Genomic DNA, 27,535 nt, shown 5'->3' on the forward strand with positions numbered 1-27,535 from the left:
TTCTCACAGAGTGTGCAATTGTAATGACTATTCGTGTACTTAACACTTACAAGGTTGGCCATCACAATAGTATCAACCACGACAGGATTATTCTTTGTGCCCAAAGTGAACTGTAATCCTCGAGGAGGTTGTCCAGTTGTCACATCAAAGCAATGCCCTTCAAGCAATATATATTCCAGTTCATATTCTGCTATAACTGCCCCTTTTACCTAGGGAAGGAACATTTCATCATTACATTACGTCATTTAACCGTGTGGGGAAAAAGCAACATATTACAGTGGCAAATGTGTTGTATGGGATTTACCCCAACCTAATTCAAGAGTCAAAAAACCCCAGAAAGGTCCTTCCAGAAGGAACTTCACTCAATTATAAAACAGGTATCCAAGATTAAGAGGAAGGATCACTGTCTGGAGGGTACCTTCTCTCCACTGACTGTTGAGGACGCTGAGATATCTCTGCTTTGGTAAGGTAAATCCCAACTTTTATTTTCACAATACACCTTCCAAATACACAGCTCTCGTCAATCAAACATCCTCAATATTTTGCATAAGCTTGCTGACCAAAACAAATCTAGTGACTTTGAAGATGAGGGATTAAAATATAATTAAAAGAACTGTGAACTAAATGAGGGTGAAATACATTTTAACCTACATTAAAGAACAGTCATATATTCAGGTTTATTTGAAGATTTACCTAGGTTAATCCTATTACTACCAAAAATACATATAAAAAATTAAAAAGAACTAGGAAGCTACCATAAAGAATCCTTTAATTGCTTTACTTATTTTTGTAAACATAAAGCATAGCAGGTAAATTGCCTTGACTTGTACTCTGCATTCTGATTTTTGTTCTGTTTCATTGCTTTCTTTTAAGGCTTTTCTTTTTTTAAGTAAGAGAAAATGAAAGAAAGACCATGACAATAGAAATGGTAAAATACTGACTAAATAATCAACTACCAAAGAAAATATTTCTGGAGAACAGACACAAAAAAAAAATAATCTCACAGTATTTCTATTTCCCTCTTGAAGTGGAAGGTCCAACAAAGTTTTATAGTGTTTAAAAACTATTACTTACCTCCTGTAAATGAATGTTATCGAGATCACAGGAACTGTTTACTGCTTCAACCAACCAGCTTTCTGGAGTGATCATGTTTAGAGTCAAAAGAGGCGATTCTGGCAATTCTAGGAATTTTGCCACAGGTTCAGAAGGAAGGTGTTTGTTAATCCCATAACTTAATTCTGGTTCCAGAACAAACCGATAGAAGCTGTTGAAAAAGAAGTGTTAGAAAAAATATTTGTACTAAAGCAAAATATTCCAAACATGAAGTTCTTCTAAAATACTTTAAAATATAGGGAATGTTTACCAAATTAATGAAGTTTAGAAGCACAGTAGTTCCCTATGCTTTTGGAATACCATCAGACAATACCAACAGGAACTCAAATAGGTTGGTAGATGAACACATCTATTTGCTTTTGATAATTTTTTGCTGTGGAAGTGCCTATTTTCCACTAACATTCTAAGGGCTGTGAAGGTGAATAGCCAAGAGGTGCATCTGAACATCTTGACTGTGAACAGCCTCCTATTCTCAGATTCTGTATCACTGAACTAAGCAGAGGGACTAATCTCTATTAAAACAAAAGAATCTTTTAGAACTGCTCCTGACACTAGCAGAAGCAGTGGTCTCTCTATTCCTCTCCAGCTCTTTACCCCATTTATTCCACAGCTGAAAGTTCTCCCAAGCACAAGAAAAGAGCCAGGCATTAACATCTGCAAAGTGCCCAGCTTTAAAAGCAATCATGACAATGTTCACACAAGATTCTCAGAGGACTGATGATTCAGACACTCTTGCAGTCTAAGAGATGTGAGTAATTCCTCTCAAACCAAAGAGAAACTAAGGACTTTCGTTTTGTGGGCAAGTGATTCGTTCTCCAGCCCACTGGCTAAAGGGCAGGCACTACCACCTACCTTTCTCATAGGGAATTAGTAATAAAGATATTAAAATTAGAGGTAAAATATCTGCCAAAGAGATGGCTGTGCTTAAACATTTCTCCTAGAGGGAAAAGAATCCTCTCTGGGGAATTCATTTCAGTGTAAATGTCTATCACTAAATTAGCGAACCTTGTTTTCTACAGAGAATTGAAAGAAACTTCAATTTATGGCAGTACTTTCAGGGTCTAATCTTCTTTCTGAAATATAGTGAGATCTCAAATGCAGACTGTACATTTATTCAGATGAATTTCATTATTAAGAGTACTGAATCTGTAAAATTCATTGCACAGACAGTGGGCTGTAAGAAGGGATCAAGTTAGGCAGACCATCTTCCTCTACGAGTTTTCATAGGCATAAAAGGCTCTCCACTGGTTTCTCTGAGGTCTGTTTATAAGAGGTGCATTTGATGGACTGGATCACTTCCCTGTGATCCCATGCTTGACACCTTAGAACAAAAATTTTTCTCTAGACAAATGCAAACTGCTAAGGTAACATTCAGTGAAAAAAGAATCCAGAAACACAGAGCAATGTTATTTTTTTTAAGGGAACATACACTGTTAAGGCTGTTTTCCCAAACTGAGCAAGATCATAGCAGAAAAGCTAGAAACTACTTACCTCTTCAGTGGCAGTTCTGACAGCTTAGATTTGCAATTCAAAAATAACCTGAGCTTCATATTGATAACGTCCTTGAGTACCTACAGAAAAAAAATCTCTTTAAGGAATGGTTCTTGGTAATCACCAAACCTTGAAAATAAGCCAAAGTCATCCTTGTGACATCCTGTAATTTCTCAAGTTTCAGTAGAAATCTCAGATTTTTGAATGTTCTAAATATATCTGTCTGTTAAAGGATGTTGTTGGATATTCCAAATAAAGATATGACCTTTTCTAAAACTGCATGATTTAGCACATGCTATTCTTGATAGTCAAAATGTTAATGTTTTCTCCTAGTGATGCTGTTTTACGAAGAGCAGCTGCTCCCATTTTCCAATACTTGAGTAAATTATATTATCACCTTTCTTACATTGTGTTTTCTAGAAGATTTTAAAACACTTGAAGCTCTCTAAGTACAAACACATACCTTTTACTCAATTACTTGTCTTAAAACAATTACTTTCATTCTTATTAAAATACTTGTATACAGAAAATTGCCAAATACAGAGAATTATTTTAATATTTAGTTACTTAATAATTTTACAAGTCAACAATACATTAACAATGTATTAAACCATTCAATCAACTTCAAAAAATTTCAGTAAGTTAATACATTTCTACTTTTTTTTTTTCTCAGTTTCTTCATCTGTTTATTTCTAAAATACTAATGTTATGGATGATTTTACATAAGAACCATAAAATTAGGACAATAGCTTTTTCTTAATTTAATGAGCAATCTGTTTTGTTTAAAGTTAACAATGTTATTAATTTATTTAAAGCACCCAAAAAAACCTTTATCAAGTTATCTTCATTTCTGTGCTTTCTGATACAAAGTGCTTACCTGAAAGTATAAAGCATCTGTGTCTACATTTATGGATATTATTAGAATAGTCAATAAGATATAAAAGCTAAGTTAGAATATTGATACCACTGGGGCTAAAATCGAAAATTATAAGGGCAAATAAATTGGGAACAGAGCAAGACAACGGTCATTGTTAAATTTCTCTTTTATTATAACTGTATTTTTTCTTTCCTCAGTTCAACCCATGGCTTACACACATTCTTTACTACAGTGCTGTAACTTTACATGGCCCTAGGGACCTGTTCTATTCCTAGTTCCTCATTCCTTTGTGTCACCTGAATACCATCACTGGAAAACTACTGAAGAAAAAATAAAGGCTAGGGAACAAGTGAAGAACCAAGAAACGGGAACCCAACAGCACTGGAAACATAAGAAGGGAAAGTATTACGTGATGGAAGTTTAAGACCATTAAAATAGAGGTCCAAGTGACTCAAATATCTATCATTCAGTATAAAAATCATGATATAAATGTATCGGACTTCACCTCCAAACAACACAAACCCCTCATCCCATTATAGCAGGAATGATACTTTAGCAATCTGCACTGATTGTGTGTAAAATGAAATGATCCTGCAAAAGGCTGAGGTATCATCCTAATTCATCAGCTGACCATGACATTTAGTACAGTAGCAAAAAGAATAATGCCATTCTTAATTAACATTTCAAAGGAATTTAAATAGGAAACGACAAATAAGACAATAATGCATTATTTCTGTGTTTTTCAACAATTCAACTTCTGGAATACTGAATTTGGTTCTGTTATTTAGGTCTTATAAGGACACCAAAAGCCAGGACATTAAAGCAACATATGAAAATGGTTATAAGATTGGAAAGCCTCTTTTATAGGATACATGAAGAGTTCAGTCTGTTTACTTTAAATCAGAAAATTCAAAGAAGAGCATGTAAATTTAGTTCACAGAGCATTTCATACTGTAAAAAGTGGCTGAATTATTTCAGTTTACTAGGTCTGAAAATTATTTAAGAGCAAGTTCTATTGTGCATATGTAGTCACTTTGCAAAACACTTAAGTTACCACAACTCATCTGAAGAGCATTAACTCACTAAACCATGACTATTCAACCAATCACGTGGAATTGTTTGTGAATGTCACCATAACACAATGCATCTACACTGAAAACAAACTCTTATAATAGAATCTTCAACAGAACTGGAAAAATAATGAGAAGATGAATGCTTACAGCATGGATCTAAATAAAAATCCATAATGCCAAGTCCAAGTCAGGTTACTTACCCACTGGAAAAGCTCAGTAAGAGCTCCAATCTGCACTCAACTACTTGATAATATTTAAATTAGGAATTGATTAAGAAATTATTTCTACTTCAGATACTAATTGATAAAAAGAAGTCCTATGACCCATGTTATATAGGAAATCAGACTATATTATCAAAAGGGCTCCTTCCAGGACTCCTTTTACTTTAGGGATGGAATAAGAGTTTCTCTCTGAGGATAGAATGAATATAGGAAAAAAGGCAAAAGATAACTGACAGGAAAAAAAGAAAAGGTTTGATTTTTCTCTCCACATTTTTAAATTACCGGACACCTACTGGAACAAGAAAAAGAAAGGCAGATGATCCTAGGAGTATGTATAATAATTTTTCAGCTGGTTTTCGTGAACCATGAGTTAAAAACAACACAACTCTTCGATTTTGTCCTCCATTTTAGCAGAAGGAATTTCAATTTTTTTCACATCACCTTAGAGATCGCCTTCCTAACTTCAGAACTAACTAGCCATTCCATATATTCTGCTAGGAACTTATGTGGTCCGATCATGGTTAAGTTATGGCAGGTATTTAAATATTTACTATAGGCAGTGCCTGTGCCTTATCTGGAAATACTTGATGCTCAAGGCTGTAATGAAACTTCTGAAAAAGGGAAAACACACATTATATGGAGAGTGCTACCTGCCTCACTCTGGAAAGGATATAGAGCAGTTCTTATGGTACAATCCAGTATATATTTTAAAAACAGACAGAAGCCTTTACTCAGCTCTCATTCATGATCTGACTCATACCATGCCTCCATCCTTAAATTGCCAGGTTCTCAGACTAAGCAGTAAATTTTAGATTACATTTTACCTATACCTATTTACACCCTTCTCAATTTCAATTCCACTTAATCTGAGTAACTTTCTGTTGATATTTAAAAAAAAAAAAAACAAACCAAAAGATTTCTCTGTAGAAAGTGACACAGAATGTAATATAATAGCCTGGTTTCACCAGGGTAAAAAAAAAAAAAAATCATGACATGGACATATTCAATGCAGACTGGGCAAGAATCATGTGTTTGCCATGGTAGCTACTACACAAATTTTGCACCATGAATGGTTACCAAAACAATAGACTGGGCACGAACCCAATTATGTTACTCAAAAGAAGAACCTTTAAATACAAATACATTCAGGTGCTTCAAGTTTACAGTATTTAAGTCACCCATATATACAGTAAGATAATCAGAAAGGCATCCATTTAAGAACTTTGAATTTGGGGCTTGCTGTATATGTATGCCTGTTTTGTCTCTACACCAGGACGTGGTGGCTTTCCAGATAATTATATATATTTTTAATATATAATTTCCAGGTTATTTTTAGTTTTTTAAAAATATTATCAAAAAGTGTCATCTACATTAAAATAGTTCTGGATTTGTTTACTTTCAACAGCATTTTATTATTCTCTCCTAAAGGCTGGCTTCTTGAATAAAACTAGAGCTCCTGGGAATCAAGTAGGATCTGGGATAGCTGAACAGCTTGGTTCACCATGGGAGTCATTTGCCCAGGCATGCATGAGGGCACCTGTTGTGCCAGGAGGAATGAAGGCTTCTGGTCTGAACTGCAAGGTTCTTAACGTGATTTATACTCCTAATATGAACTTCTGGCTAAATGGAGAGTTTCCAGTCAATTTCAACATGCAAATATTTTCATTTGGTAATACAAGCTTTCATTTTAACTGAGAACAGTGAAATGAAAGATCTCATTCTAGAGAAAAGCTAGCATTTCAGTGTCCTGAAATATCAGAATTTTCATGAATCTTTTAAAACATTTTACTTTGCTTCACTATTATATATGAAGAGAGAGTGGATGCTTCAACCTTTGACAAAAAAGGGTATGAAAATGTGAGGGGAAAAAGCAATATAAGAATTTACAAAACTTGCATAATTACTGAAGAAAAAAGAAGATAAAATGGGATGCACCAAAAATCAAGTTACAGGCTTCAGAACTGTAGCAGACCATAAAGTGAAGACAAAATTTGCATTTTTATGGGAAACTATAAAGGAACCTGAGGCAGTGATATTTTGCAGTAAGCGAAAAAAGAAAATCATTTTAGCAGCTATGTTTTTAGGCCCATTTCTCTTTCAAAGATCAATAGCTACACACAATGGAAGACCATCTAGAAATACTCAGTAGCATTAATCAACTGAGAAATACCCCTCCAAGAGCTGAAAGGTTTATAGTCCAATCTTCTTACGATGATATTACAGGTCAGATTTAGACCATCTCAACTGGGTACCTTGGAAAACTAAGGTGATCTGGTTTAATAGAATGAAGCATACGCCTCTTAAAATTTTGAGATAGGAGATTCTCTTCCTCTGTATTATGTAGACAATCTCTTCCTTTCCTTCTATTCACTATAAAGAGCACTTATGGACTCACTTTTAAGAGGACTGGTGCATGGGGCATATGAACTTCACTTGCAAATAAAGTACTCACAATGATGAATTAGGTCACCCCCAACTTTTTTATATGAATTAAAATGACTAAACACATATTTAAAAGAAAAAAACCCTAAATTTTGTTTAGCCTTTTATTATACTGTACATGAAAATTAGAACAAGTTTAGTAAAAATTAAGCTACAAATACGTAAATTAAAAAAAATTACCACCGTCTTACAATCAATAAATGAGACATCTTCTGTGCTTCTCTTGTCAATGGATCCACAATAGCAATAACATCATAGAATGGTTCGTTTTGTTGGGGGTCGACTTTTACTACGCTGTTAAAAAAGTATTAAAAATATTCATTAAAAATTAAAACTCTGAACTGAATTTGTGGAAATGACAAGCATTTTTAGGCATGAATTTGTAATATCAGAAGTACTTCAGATTTTACTATTCAAAAAGACACTTCCCTCATTTCAATCAATAATCATGATTGCTCTCTGTGATATCACTAGGGAAGCTAAATGAGAACAGACATTAAAAATTTAGCATTGATCTACATAGTTCTATACTGGTTATTGATTAGATAGATTTCCCACAACAAAATTAATAGAATAAACCATAGTAAAACTTGGAAAAATATGGCCTTTTTGATACTCATCTACAGTTTCCTTCACCAAGATCTAGAACCATCAGATGAGACAAGTGCTGGCAGTGCTACAATTTAGAAAAAAGAAAAAGAACCAAGCAGTGGAAAAAATGGCAACTGAGAAGTGTGAAACTTGACAGGATGGATTAGCATTATGCATTCCAGAAAATAATTTAGTTTGATAAACTTGATTAGACTAAGTCAGGGAGACGCTATTTAAAGTACTCTAGATCGACAGGAAGGAAATGTTAGTAAACCTCACTTTAAAAAAGACAAAAACCAATGTGCTGTAAATACGCAAAAGGGACTGCCTGAATTTGTTTTCCACAAAAGGTATGGTAGCAGCACAGTACTGACTGTTACTAGTCAGTAACTAACTTTGACAATGGTGTTAGCCTCTTAAAACAGGCTACTACTGATTTTACTCCTGTTTTCAACAACAGGGGCAGCCCACCAAGCACAGCACACTGGAGGACATTTACCAGTAAAACAAGTAGGGATTCCAAAATAACATTTCAAAAATCTTTAGCTTGATCATAGTTCTCATGTTACCATATGTCCTTTTAAAAAATGTACCTGTCTCTCCAATAAGCTTGCCCCAGCTAAGCTTAATTTAAAACCAGTATCCCCTTACAGAGAGGACAGGATTCACAGATGCTCATCTTGGTACTTTAGGTCTCGTTCATCAACAATAACAACAAAAGGTGACAGGGCATATTCACTTTCTAAATGCAGGATTCCAAACACAAGGAGCCAACACACAAGTAAGGACCCTAAAGACACATGAGCTTCCCGGGTCTAAATCTGCTGGCTGATGACAGGGGGTTCGCTTTTCCTTAAGGAATTAGCTGCCAGTGAGCCCTATTAATTTGCATTTTAATGTAATCTAGTTGTATTAGCTAGACACTGCTAAGTCATAAACTGTTATCCAGGTACAAGCACATGTACATCAGTCTTGGCAACAGTAATCAAGATCCACAGACATAAAAAGCTGTGCTAGTTTTCCACATTAACAAAAATTAGTGGAGACTTCTTTTAGTTCTAATCAGTGAAACTCCTTCTAACATCTTAGTAAGTGTATTGACTCCAAGTTTTCTAACTCTGAATCAACCACTCCTACTCACATCAATTGTAATCACTCCTTTTTCAGCAAAGTATAAGGTTGGAAAATCATTAGGTATTACTAATTAATTTCTTAAGAAAAAGGTAAAACCACGTTATGTTATGGCAGATGAACAGGTTGTTCATACAAACACAGAACCAACAACTTCTTTCCAAACTGGAATGCTTACTCAAGTTTCCAGAGACCTCATGTAGTCACCAGTACATTCTAATTTCTATATGAAAGTACTGTAAATGCATTATCACAACAGACAGAACTTACCTGTGCTGCTCTTTAAGTAATTCAGCATCCTGTCTCGTCTCTGTTTTAGGCAAAGATGACAGCAGGGCATCTATTTTCATAATCAAATCACTGCCACTGTATTAAATAAAGCACATATAGTTCTTTTTCATTAGAAAAAGAGTAAAACATTTATATTTTAATGTCTGTCTGTCTGTCTGCATAATATTTAAGAAGCCCATATCCCAAACCTGGACTCTTTAAAGGAATTATCATGTCAGTATTTGTAGCTCTGAGGACTAAAACCTTTAGCATGACAATGCCCAAGAACCACTACAGCCTTAGAGCTTGTGAACTGCACACTTCTTAATTTTAACTGATGCAGAATTTGCATAATTGTAATTCAGCCACACAGTTTCGATGCTAAAATTTGCTGACATTTATAACTCTTTATTCCTTCTTTTTCTTATTTTTTTTCAGTGTCACTAAGTCACAGTATTTGTCTGAATGTTTTGCCTCTCACTACTTGTCTCCTGGATATCTAACTCTTGCTGATTTTTTTTTTTCTGGTAGTGATTCTTTCAGTTGTGCCAGTCCTTCCAGATAACAGAAATGATACTCAGATTTAAAAGCCAACAGATATTGTAAAAATAACATAATTTTGCTCTCTTCTTTGTACACCAGCTGGATCCTTAGACTAAAAGATGTCTAGAACTCATCTCTACATGTGTGAATGTTGTCTGCACACATGAGATGAGGTGAGTTGGAGAGGATGTGATTTTTTGGACACATACAGGGATCTCTTATGCCTTAACCTCATCACATATATGTGCAATGACAAGAGAGTGCACTTCTTTTGAGTAACACAGGATGCCTTTTATCCTCCTCTGTGCTGTAACAAAGAGGCAACAAAGAGGCTGTCACCAGCAGGATGACACAGGCAGTTGAAAACCAAAATACACAGTTTATATATATAGTGGAAAACTATGTTAAATAGCATAATCAGCCAAGCATAAAGGTGATATAGAATTTAGCAGATGTGTAATTTCTTCTGGAAAACAGGGCAAGGGCTGGAGTAGATAAGTATATTAAGTCTGTCAGGGAAATGCTAACCAGGCAATGAAGGACAGACAAACCTGTCTGCACAGAAGTATTCAAATGCTAAGTAAGAGGATAGCAAATATACAGCATTCAAACAACAAACACTTTAAGTGCATGTAGAGTGTATATATATAGCATGAAGAGTACTATTACTATACACTTGAACCTTTGTTCATATTTTCCCATGTAAAAAGATGATTAATTTGTCACAGGCAATAAACAAGACAGTACATCACAAAGCCTCAAAATGAAAGAGAATTTTACCTTTTACTGCTGTTTCCCATCTCTTTTACAAGAGCTTTAATCTTCTCCGCTGAGGTACTGTATGTTATCTTTTCTAACAAATCAAAGTCTTCTGCATAGAATTCATTTTCATCTAAAGGACCCAGTACCTTAGATAGAGAAAAAAATGTCATTAAGTGTGGAATGTCCCAATACTGTTCCATTTGTAAGTAAAAATACATTAATATTTTAAATGAATGCACAATATTCAACCCCCATCCCCATACATTTCAATATTAGTAACTATAAAACACTAAACTTTATAGTAACCATGCAGAATTAGGTTTTTACAGTTATGTGATTACAGTTAATTTTCAATCACAAAAATACTTGCAATCGAAATATCCATGTTATCTTTCATTATACGTCCCTTTGTAAAGGAATACACTACTTAGAAATAACAACTCTAAGTTTAAGAAGAAGTTCTGTTAGATGCATTAATTTAAACTCAAATTACTGTCTGTCTACTACACTAATTAGTTGTTTAATTCTGTGAGCACAATCTTAACTTCTCAAGGCTTTCTATCCATTCTAAGCAGAATGTACAGAAAGGAAGAAAAGAGCAAAGGATAAGAAATGCAGAATAAGAGACAAGATATAGAACTACTATGTTATTTTGGTGTCTGAAGGAAAAGAAGGTGCCTTGAAGTTCCAGAAAATAGCTTTGAGGATACTGTTTGGATTTTCTACTCAACGTCCACCAAGCTAAATGGACCCAAGTCAACTTACACAGTGCCCAGGATGTAGAATATCATGATGTAAGTTTGGCACTGAACGCCTCTCTCCCAAAATTCAACTGCTTCCTAAAAATGAGAGGTTATGTAACCTCTCTGGAGTTATTTCACTTTTGACTGTTTATCAGTATTAATGATGTATGAGATAGATGAAACCACAGTGTGATTATAAAATACCATGCTAATTTTGTACAAGTTATAACTAGAAAAAAATTTAATTTGCTCATGAAAATAAAACTAAAGTGCTGAAATAGCTAAGGTAGAAGTGAAGGATATCCCATATCTTTTTTTTAAAGTAATCTTTTAAGTGAAAACACACATTCAGATGGAATGTGCATTATCAGATTTATCCAAGTATTTTTAGGAAACCTATTTCCCCAAAACTTAAAATATGACATTATTTGAGCTTTTTAGGCATAGAAAACAGTAATAATAATTTATAAGATAACATTGCATATTTAGCTATGGGGGAGTTGACACCAAAAAAGCCAACAATGCTTTTGTGCTTCATCAACAGAAATGCTTTCTGTGTGTTTATTAGAGGTGTTTCAGTTGCACCTCAGAAGCATTTAGGATGCACAAAAATAACTAAAGTCACAATTTAAAGAGAGGTTCCAGTAATGAGATGCCAACACAGTATCTCTTTCTTTCTAATGCTGGAGCAATAAACAGAAAATAGAAAAGAGTAAAGGAGTAGTCTGTACAGATTTTATTTACAATATAAGATATTGACTGTCATTTAACAAGTACTAAATATTGAATGCAACATTGTATTTTTTAAATCACAGTTCACCTACAGACACACTGGAATTAAGGCTATTGGTTCCAGGCTATACATATAAGAAACAAAAAAATTACTATACTTTTATTTGAATAGTAAGAATTAAGACTATAAAACAACTTAATATTTATAAAAAAATGTGGTGTTTTACAGCTTGAAATACTAACCTAGAAAGTGTAATTTATATATATTTATTTATGGGGTATAATATAGGTAAGCTCAGGATCAAAATTTATTCTTAAATATCATAAATAAAAAATCAGATATCAAACCATTTAGAGAAATTCGTCAGATTAACTCTAAAACAGCTGTGGGAATTACACACATACATAGCAGCTTCAATGGAATAGAGCTCATGAAAAAAACAGGAGTAAAACAAACTAAAAAACCCCAAAGGCAAACATTCATACCATTCTCTAACTATAGGATTAATAACTGGGAAATTATTATAATGCATTTTCTTTAGTTTGAAACTGAAGTTCCAGGAAGTAAAAAATTCCTACAAGAAGACTGAGTGATGAATTACTTTCTTTCTTACCCTGCCATTGCTCATAACAGCCATTTGCCCAGGAAGCAGTTTAAGAACCTCCTGGCAGAACATCTGGTGGGTTTTAATTAAATCCAGTCCTAAAGTGTTGTACTTCTTCTCAAAAGTATTGCCATCCATTCCCTAAAGCAAAGGTAAAGCATAAGATGGTGGAATGATTCAGCAAAAATAAATTTTGTAACAGATGAGGTAATCAAAGATTTTCTCTAAGTTATGTGGTAATGAGAAATCAAAGCAAAACAACCTCAACTTTAGTGTAAGTACACGACTGTTGGTGTGGAGCCAAGGTCTCACAATTAGCTAGGGTGCTGTTTTTACCCTGGGGCAACTCTGAATAACTGTGAGAGGAAAACTGAGCCTGAGGGTAAGCACTTTTTCCACAATCCAGCACATGGCTGCATGAAAAATAATATTTTCTGTTAACAACTGAACTATATTCTCACTTTTAGGAAAAAGATGTACAAAAAATCCATAATACCCCAGAAACCTAACAGTCATTCATGTGGCCACTGGATACAACTTGAATATGTTTTGGGGAAGCCAACATCATCCAATAAGACACACAACAAATCCATGTCCAAAGTGGGAAAAAATGTCAAAACTTACACTGGCACTGTGCCTTACCTGTCAAAATTATCATGCTATATTAAACTCTCCTGATATGTATTTCTTCACTAGTAATATGCAGACCAAGCAAATAGATTCGTTCAGATACAATTAATGTATCAGAATAAAGAAAACAAAATAAATCAGTAACATGCCTGCTTGATTATCTACCTTTACGTCTTTCAAAATCTATTAAAGAAATAAAAAGCAATGACTCAAAGCAACTAATTAATTTTCCAGTATGTTGCCAGAGTTCTCTTAGTTTTGCAACACCTCCTATTTAAAAAGATGACAATTTATAGCTCCTTCTGAAACAAAACCATTAGTTAGCAGCTGTTATTTGATAACTCAGCTCCACTCTACATGAGAAATTTGAAATCAGCAACATTTGTATTTTAAACCAATGAATTTGCATAAAAACACAGCAGAAAATGTTGTCCAGAACTGTATAATGCTTCAGTCTGTGCCTACTACTGCTCACAACCACAGCAGCAGTAAAAAGTTACTTCTGAAATCTTAATTCTTGAAAAACAGTAATATTGGAATTTTAACTGAGAGCTATCAAAAAAAATCAACAATTAAAAAATAAACTATTTTGGTTTCGATTTTCCAGTATCTGTACTTTCTATTTTTCAGTACTCTTGCTTGACTTCAAATAAATTCTTTATTCTTCAACTGTATAAAAGTTGCCAAAAATCCAAATCTGCTTGAGCAGAAACTGTATAAGGGTTATAAACTTAGTAACATTTGGCCACACGCTGTCACTCTCAACCATGCCCCCTTACAATAAAATATATGTAAAATGAAAAAGAAAGTAATCTAATTTAGTTTTTACTCACTGGGATGAGGAATTTAGTAATTTTAGTTCCAGCAGCAAGGGATTTTGCTGTCTCTTCCTTACTGAGTTTACTGAGGAAACGTTTTAAGTTGCTGTTATTTTGTGTTAGAAAAGCAGACAAAATTCCTCTTGCAATGGCTGTGTTAGATTCCTTTATTTTTGATGAAGGATTGTTCAAAATCCCTACTCGTGTATGACTGCTTGTTTTCTGCAAAGAAAAATACAGAATAATAAGCACATTCATTTACAGTTCCATCTGCTGTTATGTAGTGTATTCATATCTCTGTGAAATGAACTTAAGTATTTAATTTTTTTGCAGCTATTTGTCTTTAGAAAATATACTTCAATGCCATAATATAATTCATAATTTCAACTAGGAGTTAAAACATAATTACTAAAGATTTACCTATTCTGTAAAACATATTTTAAATAGAAGGGTTTTTTTAATAGAACAATTGCCTCTGAGCATTTTGCAGAAGCCTATTTTTAACAAAGGATATACACAAGTGTTCATTTACAGAATTCAGAACTGGTTTTGTAGACATTTTTCTGTTTTTCAAAAACTATCAAACTAAGCATAAAATTAATGCAAGCAAATTTATCCACTTACCCCTTTAATCTTAATCACCAGAAAAATCTTTCACTGCTAAAGTCAGTGATGCCACTCAAATTTTACCAGAGAGCATGAGGATTCTAAGGTAGGATCAAATAGCATCACTAACTGAAGAAAAGGTAAATGGACTTTACTGCAGTAAGGAATAAAAAAATAAGTAGTGCAATCACTGGTACTCAACACATTAAACTTTAGCAAACTTTAAATTGCAGCCCTTGAGAAAAACTTTGTTAAAACAGTTATGGTCCCCCCCAGTGCAGTAAAAGATGTTGAAATGCTGGAGAGGCTTCAGCAAAGGGCTTTTAAGATGGTCAGAAGACTATGAGGAAGTACTTGAAGAACCTGGGCTTGCTCAGTCTGGCAAAGAGGAGGCTACAGGGGACTCTAATAGCAACCAACTGCTACTGAAGGGGAATGAAAAACATGACTGGGGCCAAATCCTTCTTGGTAGCAGCAGAGTATAACAAGGGTTAATGGTCACAGATTTTGGCCTGGCAGAAAAAACTGTACTAGGAAGGCAGTGCAACACCAGAGCAAATTTTAAAGGGAGGGGACAGAGTTGCCTCCTTGGAGATTTCCAGGAATCCTTCAGACACACCTACAGTTGACCTGATCTAATAAAGGCAATAATCCCACTCTGAGTGGGAGGCTGAACTGGATGAACTCTAAAGGTCTCTTCCAGCTAAGACATCTCTAGCTTTTTTTTCAAATGAAGTAAAAATATATTTGTAGTTTTCAAAACAGTATATATTAGTTGGAATAGTTAAAAGTGCATTTCCTTCAGCCACTTTCCCACCCAGATTCTTGCACGTTTTCTTCAAATGCTGATGGCAAGTCATAAGCAAGAGGTGTTTGTGCCAATTCTGCAACTATCAGAAATTCTACTAGACCCTGATTTGACAGACAAAAGGGACTAGAAAGGAGAGCCTCCATACAAATCAATGGACTTCAGAAAAATATTGGTTCTGGTTTTTGTCATGACACTTGAAAGTCACTAGACCAAGCAGTACAGGAGGTTTATGTGAATCAATCTATGAATTAGAATGAAGATAACCAATTAAACTGCTGTTGCATTGAAGATTCGACCAACCTTATTCAGAATGTTTTTTTCTAATAGTTTTTTTTCCTAGATTCTCCTTACTAACACATGGGGACTTGCCTAGGCAGTTCTCACCTCTTAGCTGGGAATATGGAATTTTTCCTCTGCTGAAGTGGTGGGCAGAAAACGAAACTACAGATGGAAGACATGTCAAGCTTGGGTCACTGATCAAGCAGTCAGAGAAATTAAATGTTTTTCTGTAACAAGGACTTGTACTGAATATTCCTCTTTACGTTTTTTAAAGCCTCTCTCTAATACACACTTGTTATCACATGCTCTCTGCAAGATATCAATCTTCTAATTCCCTTAGGGTGGTTCCTATTTCATTCCTGATTGGAAAATGTAGATGCTTTCCCAATTTCAGTTTAAGCACTCTCCTAACCTGACCCAAACTGAGAGTTTTTCATCATCTATATTCACGTGAGACATTTATACTTTATAAAGTATATTTACATATTTGTATTTTATACTTTAAATCCTATTATTAATACAGAAGAACTTAAAATAAAAGCAAACTCATGAATGTGGATGATCCTCCTAACATTAAAAACACACACACAAAAATTAATCTCTCTTTGAAGCACACAAACAGTACATGAAAAAATGGTTGCTTCATGACCACAGTTATGCTATATTAACAGGAGAACACTGCATAATGGCTCATATCAACAGGCAGTATGCTAAATTCCTTGGCCCAGGTCACATGCTAGGCTACGTGATGGGAGAAAGTCTGTAACTGGGAAGACATTCACCCTTTTAGTACACAGTGTCACAGTTTCTCTCCTGTGTCATGACCCAAGAACCAACCAAATGATCATTTCTGGGGGGGAGTTGGGCAAAACAAAAGCACAGTCTTTTAAGTATGCACCTGACTCACAAAAAAAATGTTGTTACACCTTTATGTAGCAGTATAATTACTGAATGTGCAGAGCATTGTTAAGAACATATTCATAATAATTAATTTCATGAAACCTGCTAGAAACTCACCAGGCTTTTCAAGGCATTAGAAAGCAGTCGTCTACCAGATGGCTTATCAAAATCAGCAATAATCCAGATAGTAACAGCATATACTGCATCTTCATCTGAAAATTAAAGATAATCCTGCATTACTTTCTGGAGAATCTTCTCACAACTAATGAATAATGAATTAATTCTGTTTGAGATTTCAAAATTTATGTGTATGTTTGACTGCTGACTTCAATTAAAAGACTAATCTTTGCCACATCAGAATCTTTTGTTCTCTGAATTGAAATAAGATTCTTAGGAGGTAATTTACCATGTTAATAGGACAAAGTCACTAAAAGAGCCAAGCCATTGTTGCAGCACTGAAACAAAAGGGCCCTAAGTAATAAGATAGCTCCAATTAACAAGGTCTGCTTTACCAGAGGTTACTTCTGAACATTGGATTGGAGGCTGCTCATATAGCCAGAAATGAGAAGAATTAAGTAGTTACAAGAATGCATAAACTAGGCCAACCACTTTCTCTGGCAGTAGAGTCCTTCAACTAAATGTTGGAAAAAACCTTCTGGACACATATGGGAATAATAATAAATACAGTCCAAAGAAAGTAAACTACTCTGTAAGTGTATTTGCAGAAAATTTCCTATTTTCCTGCTCTGCAATCTCCTGTTCTTTACTTGTCATAGAAGAGGAACAGTGTGCGAAAAATTCTGCAAAATTATCTGTAGAAGAATATCAGTCTACCCAGGTCTATCCTATATCCCCTAAAAGGTAATACATATAGACAGAAATTTTCAAAGGTTCTGGTGAGATTCTAGGAAGAGGTTATTATTAACTCTTGCTGTGGTCTAGAGAAACATACTGGGGACAGAGATATGAAATACAGATTCCAGCTTAAAGGTTATGGGCTTTACACAAGAGATCTCAATCTTACAAATAAGCCTAAAATTGAAAGTCAGTCATTTGACAGCTAGCTGAGATGTCCCTATGGTTGAAGACACAGAATCAAATAGAGCCAAATAATTGTATTCTGAAGAAATTTAAGTATTTGGCATTTACTTCTGATAATGGAATAAGTAGAAACTCTGTAAATATTACATAAAAATCACTGAAAGAACAGCACTTTGTTAACATGGTTATTCTGTCTCTTGATGGACTGGTTAAGAGCAATTGTTAACTGTTCCCTCCTAGAAGTAAAAAAGGTAAAATTCCATGCAGAAATATGCCCCCTCTGTTGTAATTTCCTCTAACTCCAAGGGAATGTACTTGTATATGCAATAAGAATGTTTACATTAAAAAATAGTTCAAATGTACAAAAAAATTGAGTTTTAATAAATATAAAATGTATAAATGAGTGATAATATCATAGAATCATAGAATCAACTGGGTTGGAAAAGACCTCCGAGATCATCCAGTCCAACCCTTGATCCAACACCGCCGTGGTTACTAGACCATGGCACTAAGTGCCACATCCATTCTCATCTTAAAAACCTCCACGGACGGTGAAGCCACCACCTCCCTGGGCAGCCCATTCCAATGAATGATTATTCTCTCCGTAAAAAATTTCATCCTAATATCCAACCTAAACTTCCCCTGACAGAGCTTATCAGAATATATTTTATTTCTTTTCTACAAAAAGACAAAGCTTCATATAGCAAAATTAAACCATCTAACTAGGTGAAAAATAAGAAGATACTTATGCTAATAAATAAGATATATAATCAATTATTCCTGAAATTACAGATATGCCTAATTTTGGTATAGATATTACAAAGACTATATATTCTGCATTTGATAATGGTGCAGCTAAGAGTCACTTGAAAACTGAATATCCTCTAACATTCTCAAATAAAATCATATTAGTTTGAAAACCGCATCTGTTTCCAAAGCTGAAAAGTCTTGCAAAGCTTTTAAACTTTATGTTTGTGAAACAAAAAACAACTAGCCACCACATCCATCCCAGTTCAAAACTACAAATTTGAAAATAACTATCCTGTTAATTAGAATTTATGCTTATAATATTAGGACGTGAACTGGCTCCTTAAAGAAGGTACTAGGATATTAGAAAATGTAGTTGTTTACATGCGATCCTTGGGATACTGATTTATTCAGGATATTTCACTGGTAAACTTCAACAATTTAACAATGTAATACCCGTATACAGATAGACAGATAACCCATACAGGAAACTAATATACCCTTTTTTGTTAAATACTTCATGTTGTCTGAAATTACAGCACTTTTATCTTGTGAGTCCAAAAAGGAGAAAGTAGAGAAGTCTTCCACATCAAATGGAACTGCAAAATGTAAAATGCAACACGTTAAACATTAAAAAAAAAAAAAAAAAAGAAAAATCATAACAATAGCCAATCTGAGAAAAGTAGTTACCAGATGTGGGTCTGAAAGGTATGTATCTTCTTTCTGCTCCAAGAATAGTGGGGTTTATACGGGAAACTATGTTGTTCTGGTCCATAAGAAAATCTATTGCATTCATGTGATCATTTAGCAAACCCTGTAGTAAGAGAAAAAAATTAAATCTGTACTTTTATAGTTTCAAGACAAAGACCAAGTATTTGTACCGTCTTTCAACTGAGCTTAAAGCTTCTATATACACCAAATTATGGACTATGTCAAGTCAAACCCACCTAAATTATATCAGACAGATAGTATTTCAAAATATCAGATGCACATTTTTCAATGAACAACTGCAGTATAGTCTCAGTTTCTGATTGAAAAAACCAATATAATTACTATATGCTCAGTTGATCCTCCAGTCTTGAATAATTTAAATGTACTGTTTCAAAACCATGACCACAAATTAATGTAACAATGTAACTGCAGGTGTGCTATTATTAATTCCAAGCCATCTCATTAGAAAAAACTTAATAGATAAACATGACTCAAACAATTTACTGCCAAATAGTTCATCTTGCCTTCATTCAGGAATGTTGAACATACCATGAACACTGCCCGCTGGAAGAACTTGGTGGCATCAATAATCCTCTGAAGAATAACTGTCTCTAACTCTTCAACATCCATCTCGTCTCTATTAAAGGGCACGCCATTAAACAGCACTTGAGGCAATGGGCCCAGGCCACTCCTTTTATAAAAGGTTGCTCCTGCCTGATCACATCAGAAATATCACAGGATTAAACAGACTGTGGCTGACTGTTGCAAAAAATGAAACTAATATCAAGAGAGGATGAACTCTAATCTCCACGCACTCTTCACTGTCACACCTTCTCATGAGTAGCAAGGAAAAAACAAGAAGCATTTGGAAAGCACAGAGGAACAGATGGGACTCATTTCTCAAACAGAATGACAAAAGAAATCATAGCTGTGTAGATGGTGTTTTAAACTTGCTGAGAAATATTCTTTTATTTTGCTTAACATTCTTAGGAAAAAAAAATTAAGCAACAACATTAGAGAAAAACCTTGAGACAAAGTTTTCTTTTCCCAAAGAAAGTACCCTAAAAAAAACTCAAAAGGCTTTTACGTTCATAAGTGAAGTCTTATTTGATAAGAAATGAGAACAAGCTGATTTTTCCTCAAAGTTAGAAAATTCAGTGAGACAAAGAGAAATAAAGATGTATTGTAAGCAACTCCCCCTTCTTATATTCTGCATCGTTTCATGTTTTCTTGCAATATCTATGTGTTCATCCTTCTGTCATCCCACTGTCTCCTCCCTGGTCTTCATCACAGTCTCACTGTCCCCGCTTGTACAGGGGACTTCTTCCTGGTGGTTGACTATTTTTCTTTCTTTAATATTCTCTGTGGGAGACTTTCTTCTCCTAACTGTACCCACCTGTTTCCAGGACAGATTCAAACTGCCCTGCCACACAAAGCCTCTAGACTTCATTCCAGTGAGGAATAAACAGCGTAAGGCATATAGCACCCTTTTTTCTGGCTGCCCCAATACATCTTTTTAAAGAAATATAATACACATTAGATAACGAATTTTAAAAGGAAATAAATTAAATGGAGTCAAAAACACAAGACTGTATGAACAGCACGGCTGAAGACACACAGAGAAAACTGTCTACTCAATTACAGATAAAAATGTCTTCTCTACAGCCTTTAAATAAAAATCCATAGTCTTTCCCAAAGGATATTATAACCAGAAGGCAGAATTAAAGAAAACAATGATCCACCTAGAAGACAGGTTTCAGCTCTTCACCCAGAGACACATATAATTTCTACAGCATGAGAGAGACCCCTTGACATGACTACTAAAAAAAAAATACCTGTGCTCCTGAATGCAGCAGGCAAGAGTAAATTTTCATAGTGAGAGCAGTAATGCAGAAACCCCTACAGCATTTCCATTAATGACTGAATGGTAGCTGAAGAAAATGACTCAAAGGTGCTGTATCTACTTACTTTAACATTTAGCAATCCTTCAGCTTAGCAAATGCATTAAGTTGTACACTGCAGTATTTCTTACCACTTGGCTCTCAACATACCTTCCTCCCTTCATCATGTTCAGAATGAACACCTAGTATACTCTGAACATCAGCATTGGGGTATTCACTTTTAAGGACATCTTTCACATCATCTACTGTTAGAACACTTCCATCTCTCACTCCATGGTACATCTGTAAAAATTATAACAGAAAGAAATTAAAAAAATGTGGTGAATTGTCAAACATAACTCGATAAAATCAATAAAAGTATATAAACAATAATTTTTTATAATGCTCTAGCAAATTTTGTATCAATATAATTTTATATTGCTGTATTGAAGTTTTTATATTGCTTTAGTAATTATCACCATTGCTCATATGCACAATTTTATATCAGAGCACTGTTCTGATTAATGTATTATTATACCTTTAGTTTAAATCTGAAGTGGCAAAGGAAATACACTTATGTGAGCTGAATGTGAAAGGTTATTTCTCTCCACTAATTAGAGAAGTAATCTAAGTTCTTTCAATAAACTACCTAATCATGGGTAGTTACCTGAATCTATATGGGATTAATCCAAGCCTAAATTATTCAATGATACTTTTTCCTACAGTAATAATTTTTCCTTAGAAATGTTATTTTATTTCATAGAATAATATTTTATTACTTTCATTAAACATACAATAGAAATTTGAAGTGAAAAATATTCAATCCACTTCTTTTCAAAAGAGGAACAATACATTTTCCTCTATAGATCTGAGTATCTCAAACTTGTATTTTATTGATTATATTTTTGCAATCTTTTAATTATATTTATCATTCTCTCCTTTTTATATTATGAAACAAAGTAAAGAGAGGAACACAACATTTTAAAAAGCACACTGTAAATTATATTTTGTGATTCTGCTCATGGATAATTGTCACCCATGCATGTCAGCTCCCTAACATCTGTGGATTTCTCTTCCAAGGTATTCCTAGTTACTTTAATTTCTTTCATCTTAAGCTCTCTAAGTTTATCCATGACATCAGTTTCTAAGCACTAAACAGAAAAACAGAAAAGAAATGTAAGTAAAAATGTTATGCATTAATACCATATTCTCTGATGTAATTTTTACCTGCGGAGCCTTTACATGGACTGCTCACTTTATTTTCCTCCATTCATCTCTCACCTCTGAAACTCCTGTCTTTACAAGAACCTGCATTCTCTCACAAAGAAAGCCTGTGTCAAGCATTAAGCTGCAAGCCTGGAGTGTCTCTATGTTTTGTACATTCATGAACAGCTCAAGCATTATCAAAAAAAAAAAAAAGAAATTATTTTACTCTGTTTCACCTTCTACATTGGAGAAAAACAAAGGGTTTTTCAAAGCTGACAGGACTATCAAAGTGACATTAAAATCTCTGTACTCCAGAAGATACAGAACACAAAGACAGGGCCATCATATTAACACAAATAATAGAGAATAATATTTCATAAGAAAATACTAAAAGCTGCAAGGCATGTATCTAATTTTTTATATTATTGAAGACAGCTTGTTGATAGGTAAAATGAAAAGAGCAAGTTGGCTTCTGAGGAAGGAAAGTATTTCTGCAAATAATAGAATATTAATGCTACACATGTTTCTAACATTTCCATATAAAGTAAATGCATATATCTCATGTTATCACAAGGTAGCAAGATCCTAATTATATTAAAAATTAATAAATTTTAATAAAAAAGAAGAAAAAAGGTGATTTCTCGTGAAAGAACTTACCTTAATTATTGAGGTAAAGGCCTGAAAGGTGTCATATTCCTCTGCAATGTAACTAAAACTTCTCCAAAGAGCTATTCCAGCATCTTCATTTCCATCAATTTCTTCTTTTGTATTTAAAATGAAAACAATTCCAATTCTATAAACAAACAAAAAGAGATCATACATCTTAAAACAATATCCGCTTCACACACATTCTAATACCAACACAGAAGAATAAGATGTTTGCATTTAAGTAATCTGCCCAACACTTAGTGATGAAAACCCTGTACCTAGAGATGGCTGAATACCTGCCTGCCCAAGGGAAGTGGTGAATGAATTCCTTGTTTTGCTTTACCTATTAGTCTTTATCTCAACCCACATGTTCTCTCACTTTTACTCTTCCAATTCACCAAGGAGCAGTGACCCAGCGGCTCTGAGGGCTTTAACTGCAGGCTGTGGTAAAACCACAACATCCAGAAAGCCTAAAAGTCCAGGACACTGATGTGAAGATCTTGTTTCTCAGGGGAACAAAAACTTTGAGCAATGAGACAATCTGGTCAAACAGACTGCAAATAGTGGCATAATGACTAAAGCACAAAGTCTTTCCCAAACTAAACACCCAGGAGAGAGAAAACTGAAGATATTTGAAGTTATATTCTCTGCCAAGAACAAATAAAGATCCTTCTGGAATCCTTAGGATTCTATTGGATCCTATAAGGATCCTATTGGAAAGGAATTCTGATCATTACAGTCCATTACACATCATACATGATATAGGAAAAGGACACGAAAAATCCTTCTGCTGAGTCCCAAGTGACAGAGCAAATCTATGTCCATGGGTAGAACTTATGGATTCTGAAGAGGAAAAAATATATGCCTATTCATGAACATAGTTGTTTGCATTAAAAGATGAAGACTAGGAAGATGGATTCTGCCAGTCATCCAGAATTTTGTGAGTCCAAAGCCATCAGAACCCTTCTAAACATTTCCAAGCCTTCCACTCTCTGCTATCAATAAATTTTCTTAGAAAGGCATTTTAACCAGCATTTTAACATGAAACCTGCTTGTGTAATGGGAGAAAGCCATGAGGAAGAAGATGGTATAAACCAGATACTTTTATGAATCAGAAATAGAGATTTTATGCAAATACTTCGTTGCTCTCTGGGGCAGCATGTAGTTTTCCAGAACACATCCTTGAATCATCCTGAGCATCTGCAGCTAATGCTATACATACTAGATCTGCAGCAAAATCCTCTGCCTTTAGCTGTCAGTTGTCCCAAAACAAACCTAACAGGCCACCAAAAGGCTGCTCCATGAGAAATCTCTACGGAAGCAGCAATTCAATTTTTTTCTCCTCTACATTTACTTTATAGCCAACCTACAGGTAGAGATGTCTCTAGCTGCCAACCTGCAACCAAACCCATCTAATAATGTGCAAAATGGCTTACACAACCACAGTCATCTATGAACTACAGCTGTATAAGCTGCTGCCTATTCCTGACCACACCTATGACAGCACTGGATAATGTCCCATATGCAGCAGCTGGCTGAAAGATCGAAATTTATGCCAGATATAGAAAAGAGGCAAATTGCAAAGCAAAACAAGAGAATTACAGTCTTTCTAAAGAACTATCAGAGACCCAAATCTGGCTCCTGCTATACAAAACACCATGCATCTTGCAAGTACTTCCACGAAGTGTACAGCTCTGTCATAGCTGCTACAAGAACATGAGGCACCTCCTGGTCCCGTGATACATGAGAGCTACTACAACGACACGACCATCTCCAAGGCTGAGCCCATGCTTCAGTGGACCTTCATATTTACAATCAGTAGGTTGATTTTAGCTTTTCACTTAGATAGCCACTTCACATTAGATATCTTAAGGCTATTAAAATGAAATCTGTCTTATCAGTATAAAATCATTTAGACAGGTGTTCAGGACAATCAGGTGTGTATCAGATCGCAAGACAGAGGGATTAAGAAATACAGCAAGTTTTCTAAAAAGATACAAATAATAATCAATGCATAAAGATGCAACATGTTCTATAACTAATTGCTTCTCCCATTTTTTACATCTCACTATTGCAAATAACTTTTCTCAAAGACTTATGTCACCTGGATGCCATAGGAACAGTCAGCAAAACTAAATATCATATGACAAGATAGACCCCATGACTTGTCTACATCTTGAATACTGTGTACATGGCTGTTGCTCTCATCTCAGAGAAGACATATTAACACTTAGAAAGTCTGGAGAGAGACAACTCAGAAAATAAAACAAACTTTGGAACAGCTTTCAGGAAAAGAATAACTTGTAACCTAGGGAATGAAATGAGTGCAGTTGAACACAGCAGAGCTTTATAAAATCATGACACCTATAAAATCAAGAGAGAGAGGGATAGACTGCTTAGGTTCCTATTTATAAGAGCACAGAGACAGTAAATGAAGCTACTAAAACTCTGGCTCAAAACAAATAAAGCAGTTTTTCATCACATAGTTCAACTGTGAAAACACCTGGAAAAGGATACTGGGGGTGCTAAAACTTTACAGGAATTTGAGGGAAAACCAGAAAAGTTTGTGGAACAGAAACCCATTGAGGATAGCTAAGTATCCTGAGTATCGTAAGAATTCTTTGATCTCTAAATGCATGAATGACAGGAAAATACTCAGGTAAAGAACCTGGTTCCACTATGCTTTTTATCATACCAAGACAATTCCTTGTGGCTTCTTGTAGATGGACTGACCAAAATGGATATTTACACTGACCCAGTTTAGAAAAAGGAAAACCATGTAATTTATTGAGGAAACAAAAAACATTTCACAAGAAGATTTTAAATATTGAACATGGAATTCATCTTGCTAAACCTTGGATATCCTTCATTTGTAAGCTGTGGAAATAAACAGTTTCATTTTTCATAAAAATGAAACAATTCATTTTTTCTTAAAAGTAGGCATCTCAGATTAACCAGACTGTTCCCTAAAAGTGTCTTTATCTCAAATGCTAACTAGTTCAGACCCAGACAGCTAATTTTTAGAAATTCAAAACTTGATGAGGACAATCTTGCTTTAGTCTTAAAAGTTTTTATATAAAACCAAAGTTAAGTAAAGCAACCTCAACTGAAATAATTGAATTAAAAAAATTCTCTCAAAATATGTTTTACTTACAGCATATTTTGATTACAATGCAGCTTCACAAGGGCATGCAGTGGGACTATTTGACAAAACAAATTTTTATCAGACTTTTGCAGTTCATTTTACACACAGTCAAGTATGTTATCCCTTGCAATCTATTTGCTTAAGAAGACTTAATACCTGAGTAAGCTTGACACAAGTGGGTAACCAATGTGTCTTATTAGAACGTGGTTGAATTGGACTTCATTTGAATTCACATCTTTGTCTAGCAAAACAGAAGATGAAGAAGAAAAAACAGAAAGCAACCTTATTTGAAGACTCTTCCTCAAGATTTTCAGTTTTCCTTACCTAAGTGGTACATTATAATGGTAGAATAACTCTGCCACTTTCATGTAATCACCTGTATCTTCTTGGACAGGATCAACAAAAAGTACCTAAGAAGAGAAAACATATCATGCAGCCAACATTTATTCTTAATGTCTGCTTTTATTTTTTTTTCAGACATAAAATCCAAGATAAGAACATTAATTTCCAAAGGAGCTGTACGCCTCAACTGTTTTCAATTTTTTTAGAGCATTCATTGTAAGAAAACATTAAAAGCATAAATGAAAATAACTTCAGAACTAATGAATTTGGATCAAATGCTGAAAACAGGATTTAACCATTTATTGAACTTCAAACCAAGTGATACCGTTTTCTCATTTGAAAGACTCTGTGCCATTACTTTGTTTATATTAATGAAATTTATATTTATTTTAAAAAGGATATAATGACTATTTTTATGTTAGTTCTTTTAACTGACTCTGTTGTGAAAACCAAACAAAAATAAATAAATGGAATATATTGGCTTAAAACTTTAGTTAAAAGATACAGCTTTGGGAAAGAATTCTTCCTTTCTGTCTCATATATTTTTGTAGTCTCTCTTTCACTTAGTGTAGCTTAGAATATAAAACAGATCTTTCAGGCATGCATAGAATCTAAAAGTGGGATGTATCTGCATAGATAGATTATCCTTATGTAGATTTAATTATGACATCTGTACCTTATTTATTCAGCTTTGCACTGCAAACTCCCCTTAGAATTTATCATATTTGCTAAAGCAGATGAAATGCAGCAGAATAACTTGCAAAATTTTGATTGCTCTCCCCCTCAGATTATAGTTAAATGATATGTTGTAGACTTCTATAATACAGTTGTTATATTTAACAAATTTAACTTTGAATAAATAATGCAATCTACTTCATATTACACACATCTTATGTTTCATTAGAAGTGAAAGTGACTACAAAAATATGTGAACAGAAAGGAAGAATTCTTTCTCAAAGCCCTATCTTTTAATTAAAGTTTTAAGCCAGTATTTATTTTTGTTTCTATGTATGCTTTGTAGAAACATACATTTTTTATTACACATTGCTTGTAATTTCACTGTCTTTTTATATACTGAACTTAGTGTCACTTTAAACAACTGCATCAATGGACAAGCAAAGTGTTACAGATTTCATCAATCTGGGTTTCTGTAAGGCCTTTGACATGGTTCCCCACA

At 34.3% G+C, this 27,535-nt stretch overlaps 1 protein-coding gene across 8 annotated transcripts in view; it reads right to left on the reverse strand.

The window, feature by feature from the left end:
* The window catches only part of UGGT2 (UDP-glucose glycoprotein glucosyltransferase 2), an 83,596-nt gene that overhangs the window by 19,381 nt on the left and 36,680 nt on the right, over positions 1 to 27,535 (reverse strand). For all 8 annotated transcript variants that reach the window (XM_064646014.1, XM_064646012.1, XM_064646013.1 and 5 more), the window contains 15 exons: positions 26,341 to 26,426; positions 22,881 to 23,016; positions 21,189 to 21,320; positions 19,687 to 19,851; positions 19,117 to 19,240; positions 18,927 to 19,025; positions 16,756 to 16,850; positions 14,058 to 14,264; positions 12,604 to 12,735; positions 10,533 to 10,660; positions 9,210 to 9,305; positions 7,409 to 7,511; positions 2,605 to 2,684; positions 1,075 to 1,264; positions 51 to 209 (listed from right to left, as the gene is read on the reverse strand). In XM_064646014.1, coding sequence (XP_064502084.1) covers positions 51 to 209; positions 1,075 to 1,264; positions 2,605 to 2,684; positions 7,409 to 7,511; positions 9,210 to 9,305; positions 10,533 to 10,660; positions 12,604 to 12,735; positions 14,058 to 14,264; positions 16,756 to 16,850; positions 18,927 to 19,025; positions 19,117 to 19,240; positions 19,687 to 19,851; positions 21,189 to 21,320; positions 22,881 to 23,016; positions 26,341 to 26,426 — 1,932 coding nt within the window. The remainder of the gene's footprint in view (positions 1 to 50; positions 210 to 1,074; positions 1,265 to 2,604; positions 2,685 to 7,408; positions 7,512 to 9,209; positions 9,306 to 10,532; positions 10,661 to 12,603; positions 12,736 to 14,057; positions 14,265 to 16,755; positions 16,851 to 18,926; positions 19,026 to 19,116; positions 19,241 to 19,686; positions 19,852 to 21,188; positions 21,321 to 22,880; positions 23,017 to 26,340; positions 26,427 to 27,535) is intronic.

Source organism: Pseudopipra pipra, chromosome 2, assembly GCF_036250125.1.
Source record: "Pseudopipra pipra isolate bDixPip1 chromosome 2, bDixPip1.hap1, whole genome shotgun sequence".
NCBI lineage: Eukaryota > Metazoa > Chordata > Aves > Passeriformes > Pipridae > Pseudopipra > Pseudopipra pipra.